The sequence below is a fragment of the Eimeria necatrix genome, genomic scaffold (genome assembly GCF_000499385.1).
Source record: "Eimeria necatrix Houghton genomic scaffold, Enh_scaff168, whole genome shotgun sequence".
NCBI lineage: Eukaryota > Apicomplexa > Conoidasida > Eucoccidiorida > Eimeriidae > Eimeria > Eimeria necatrix.
This window is the reverse complement of record NW_013655024.1, coordinates 37,214-42,213: the sequence shown is the minus strand read 5'-3', so window position 1 is coordinate 42,213 and position 5,000 is coordinate 37,214. Positions and strand designations below refer to the sequence as shown.

General features: G+C 51.4%; 1 protein-coding gene across 1 annotated transcript in view; it reads right to left on the bottom strand.

The window, feature by feature from the left end:
• Positions 1-4,907: 4,907 nt before the first annotated feature.
• Positions 4,908-5,000, bottom strand: part of ENH_00020180 (myosin F (TgMyoF) protein, putative) — a gene marked incomplete at both ends in the record, with an annotated part of 12,681 nt that continues 12,588 nt past the window's right edge. The window contains one exon of the mRNA XM_013584522.1: positions 4,908-5,000. This exon is cut by the window's right edge and continues 90 nt beyond it. Within this exon, the coding sequence (XP_013439976.1) occupies positions 4,908-5,000 (93 nt within the window).

The window sequence follows — 5,000 nt, the reverse complement described above, 5'->3', positions numbered from 1 at the left end:
CCCAAAACCACCCTAATCAAATCTGACTTTCATTTCAAAAAAGTTTTTTATTTTCTTTTGCTGCTGAGCCAAGCAGTGCCCCTTCTGCCTGGATTCCTCTGCTGCTGCAGCGCGGCTGCAAACCTGAAGGAAGAGCAGCAGCAGCAGCAGCAGCAGTGCAGAAAACGCAGCAGCAGCAGCAACAGCAGCAGCAGTGCAGCAGCAGCAGTGCAGCAGCAGCAGTGCAGCAGCAGCAGCAGTGCAGCAGCAGCAGCAGCAGCAAGAGCAGCAGCAGTGCAGCAGCAGCAGTGCAGGAGCAGCAGCAACAGCGGCAGCAACAGCAGCCGCAGCAGCAGCACTGCAGCAGCAGCAGCAGGGTGTTACGTTTGAGCGCAGCAGCAGCAGCAGCTGAGGCCCGAAAGCCTAAACCCTAAACCCTAAACCCTCGTTTGAAGAGCATCAAGGAGGGCGGCAGCAGCAGCTTCGCTGCAGCAAAACCCTAAACCCTACCCCTTCCTTTGAAGAGCATCTGGCGTGGCGGCAGCAGCAGCCTCGCTGCAGCAAAACCCCAAACCCTAAACCCTAAACCCTAGCCGCTGTGGGAATCGGCTTTCTGCCTCGCGCGCACGCAGGCCCCAAACCCTAAACCCTAAACCCTAGCCGCTGCGGAAAGCGGCTTCCTGCCTCGCGCGCACGCAGGCCCCAACCCCCAAACCCTAAACCCCAAACCCTAAACCCTAAACCCTAAACCCTAAACCCTCGGGATGAAGATTCCGCGGGAAGTGGTTTGGGAAGTGGCGCGAGGGTTTAGAGGCCGCGCGGGCCGCTGCTTCAAACTGGCCCGCTGCCGCGCCTTCAAGGGTTTGAGCAGCAGCAGTTTGCTGCGGCAGCAGCAGCAGCGGCGGTTTAGGGTTTGGTGGATAGTGCGCAGCAACGCAGCAGCAAGAGAGTGGGGCCTTTCTTACAGTTTGCTGCAGTGCGGACTGCAGCAGCAGCAAATTGCCCTCGACAGAAAAGCTCTTTGCTGCTTAGCAGCAACAGAGCCTGTCTCCTTCAGATGCATTGTCGATGAAGCGAGAAGAGGCCTTCTTATTGGGCCCCTTAAAAGGAGACACTTAGCTGGTCTCTAGGGTTTAGGGTTTAGGGTTTAGGGTTTGGGGGCTAGGGTTTGGGGGCTAGGGTTTGGGGGTTGGGGGGCGGCGCGGCAGGGGCTGCAGGTGCATTGTCGATGAAGCAAGAAGAGGCCTTCTTATTGGGCCCCTTAAAAGGAGACACTCGGCTGGCCTCTAGGGTTTAGGGTTTAGGGTTTAGGGTTTGGGGTTTAGGGGGGGAGGCCCCCTCCTGCTCCTGTTTGAAGCCACGGGAAAGGGTTTAGGGTTTAGGGTTTAGGGTTTGTGCGGGGTGCCGCCGCACAAAGGAGGCCTGCCTCCTATTCTCTTTTTTATTTTTTGACTTTAACAAATTGTTTTTGATTTCTTTTTTCTTTTCTTCAACAACTCTTGCTGCCATCACCCAAACCCTAAACCCTAAACCCTAAACCCTAATTCAAAAGACACACTTTAAATGAACTCAGCAAGTAAAACCCCTCTAGCACCAAACCCTAAACCCTAGCCGCCTCAGGGGCCCCAGGGGGCCCCTCTTGGGGCCCCTCAAGGGTCAAGCCTCTTCAAAACTTCTTAGAGGGGGCCCCCCAAGTCCCCTAGGGGCCCCTGGGGGCCCCCCAAGGGGGCCCCCAAGGGGCCCCTCGAGGGCCATTTTGGGGGCCCCTAGGGGCCCCCCTTGAAGTCCATCTGGGGGCCCCTCAGAAGACAATAAAGCCCCCTATAGGGGCCCCCCAAAAGCTTAGCAGGGGGCCCCAAAAGGTATGCGAAAGGTCCTTGGGGGCCCCAAAGGGGCCCCCATAAAAACAGGGGAGGGCCCCGGGGGGCCGTAGGGGCCCCCAGGGGGGCCCCCAAACAGAAAAGGGCCCCTAGGGGCCCCTTTGGGGCCCCCAAAGAAACAGAAAAGGGCCCCTAGGGGCCCCTTGGGGCCTCCAGAGAGGACCCCGGAACCCACCAGGGGCCCCCACTTCTGCTGAAGGGCCCCTAGGGGCCCCCTAGGGCCCACCAGGGGCCCCCCACTGCGCGCAACGGGCCCTTTGGGGGCCCCTAGGGGCCCTCAAAGGGCCCCCAGGGGGCCCCAAAGGGCCCCTAGGGGCCCCCAAAGGGCCCCCAGGGGGCCCCAAAGGGCCCCTAGGGGCCCTCTGGGGGCCCTTAGGGTTCAGGAAGGCCTTGCTTCAGAGGACTTCGTGGAGCCGCGGCTGCCCCTGGTGCGGGATCTAGGGTTTAGGGTTTAGGGTTTAGGGTTTAGGGTTTAGGGTTTGAAGTGGCGAGTCTTCTCCACAAGATAATTGTGCCCGCGGAGTCGGCGCTCGCCACCAAAGTGTTTTGGGCATTTACAGCCACTGTTAAGACTGCACTCTGCAATAAAAATAAATAAATAAATAAATAAATAAATAAATAAATAAATAAATAAATAAATAAATAAATATAAATATATAAATAAATAAATATAAATAAATAAATAAATAAATAGATGAATAAATAAAGTGCCTTGAAAGTTTACTTCTTTTTAATTAAGTGCCTCTTTTTGAAAGCGTTTTTAACTCTGCTCTTTTAATCAATTAATTTGAAACACTTTTGAAAAGATGAAATTAAATTAAATAAATTAAATTAAATTAAATTAAATTTAATTTAATTAAATCAAATGAAATAAAATGAAATTAAATAAAATTAGATAGAATGAACTTAAATAAAACTAAATAAAATGAAACTAAATTAAATCAAAATGAATGCAATTAAATCAAAATAAGTGAAATTAAATCAAGACAAATGAAATTAAATCAAAATAAATGAAGCTAAATGGAATTAAATGGAATTAAATTGAATTGAATTAAATGGAATTAAATGGAATTAAACTGAATTAAATCCAAATAAATGGAACTAAATGGAATTAAATGGAATTAAATGGAATTAAACTGAATTAAATCGAAATAAATGGAATTAAACAAAATTAAGTCCAAATAAATGCAATTAAATGGAATTAAACGGAATTAACCTGAATTAAATCAAAATAGGTGCAATTAAATGGAACTAAATGGAATTAAATGGAATTAAACAAAATTAAATCGAAATAAATGGAATTGAATGGAATTAAACGGAATTAAATGGAATCAAACTAAGTTAAATCAAAATAAGTGCAATTAAGTGAAATTAAACTAAATTAAATCCAAATAAATGGAAATAAATGCAAATAAATGGAATTAAATGGAATTAAACTAGATTAAATCAAAATAAGTACAATTAAATGGAATTAAACGGAATTAACCTAAATGAAGTCCAAATAAATGGAAATAAATGCAAATAAATGGAATTAAACAAATTAAATCGGAATAAAAGAACCCACCGTGTGTGCGCTCAAGTGGAAGCCACTCTTGGCAGAAACTCCGTCTCTTAATGGAAAACAAAACAAAGACTGGTCTTCACAACCCGACAACAACCAGCCACTTCCAGTCCCCAAAAAGCAGTTGTGCAGCGGCAGCAACTCGTGCTGAATCCGCAGCCGCCGGCTGTACGTACACCCCACGCCCCACACGTACACCCCACGCACGCATGCATGCACCCACACTCCGCATGCATACACCCCACGCCCACATGCATGCACCCCACACTCCGCATGCATGCACCCCACACTCTGCATGCATACACCCCACACTCCGCATGCATACACCCCACACTCCGCATGCATACACCTCACGCCACACATATACACCCCACACCCTGCATGCATGCACCCCACACTCCGCATGCATACACCCCAAGCCCCGCATGCATACACCCCAAGCCCCGCATGCATACACCCCAAGCCCCGCATGCATACACCCCACAGTCCGCATGCATGCACCCCACACTCCCCATGCATACACCCCACACCCCACATGCATACACCCCACGCACTGCATGCATACACCCCACACTCCGCATGCATACACCCCAGGCCCCACACGTACACCCCAGGCCCCACACGCATACACCCCAGGCAGATACACCCCAGGGAGCGAGCCGCTGGCTGTGGGGAGTTCGGAAGAGCGCAGCGGCGCCTTTGCGGTTCAGGGGCGAGGGTTTAGGGTTTAGGGTTTAGGGTTTAGGGTTTAGGGTTTAGGGTTTGGGGCTGCGGACCAAACCCGCAAGTTGGAGAGCGAGCCGCTCGCTGCGCCGTACAGACACTCCACCACCGCGATGCTGCAGTCGCAGCAGTTGGCGATCACCAGCGGCAGCTCCCGCGGAGACCGACTTGGGACGAAGTTCAAACAAGTTATTGCGCCGTAGCAGCAGCAGCAGCAGCAGCAGCAGCAGCAGCAGCAGCAGCAGCAGCAGCAGCAGCAGCAGCAGCAGCGGCAGCAGCGGCGGGGGCGGCAGTGGATGGCTGGCGCGAATGCGCTCCAGATGGTTCGCTTTCCGTCCTCCTATCTGCCCATCTTTCTAGCTAGCTAGTCAGCCAGATAGCTAGCTAGCTAGCTAGCCAGCTAGCCAGATAGCTAGCTAGCCAGCTAGCCAGCTAGCCAGCTAGCCAGATAGCTAGCTGGCCAGCTAGCCAGCTAGCTAGCTAGCTAGCTAGCTATCTACCCTACTAGATGCCTAGATAGCTCGTTCTCCAGCTCTCCCTCCACCCTCCCCCCCTATTTCCCCACCTAGCTAGCTAGCTAGCCAGGTAGCCAGCTACCTAGCTAGCCAGCTAGCTAGCCAGCTAGCTAGCCAGCTAGCTAGCTACCCATCTACCCTCCTAGATGCCTAGATAGCTCGTTCTCCAGCTCTCTTCCCACCCACCCCCTATTTCCCCACCTAGCTAGCCAGCTAGCCAGCTAGCCAGCCAGCTAGCCAGCTAGCTAGCTAGCTAGCTGCAGCTCGGCTCACCTTGCTGAGGTTGACTTTGTACCTGTAGGTGAGGCTGGCGCTGTCCGTGGCCTCGAGTACGTACAGCTG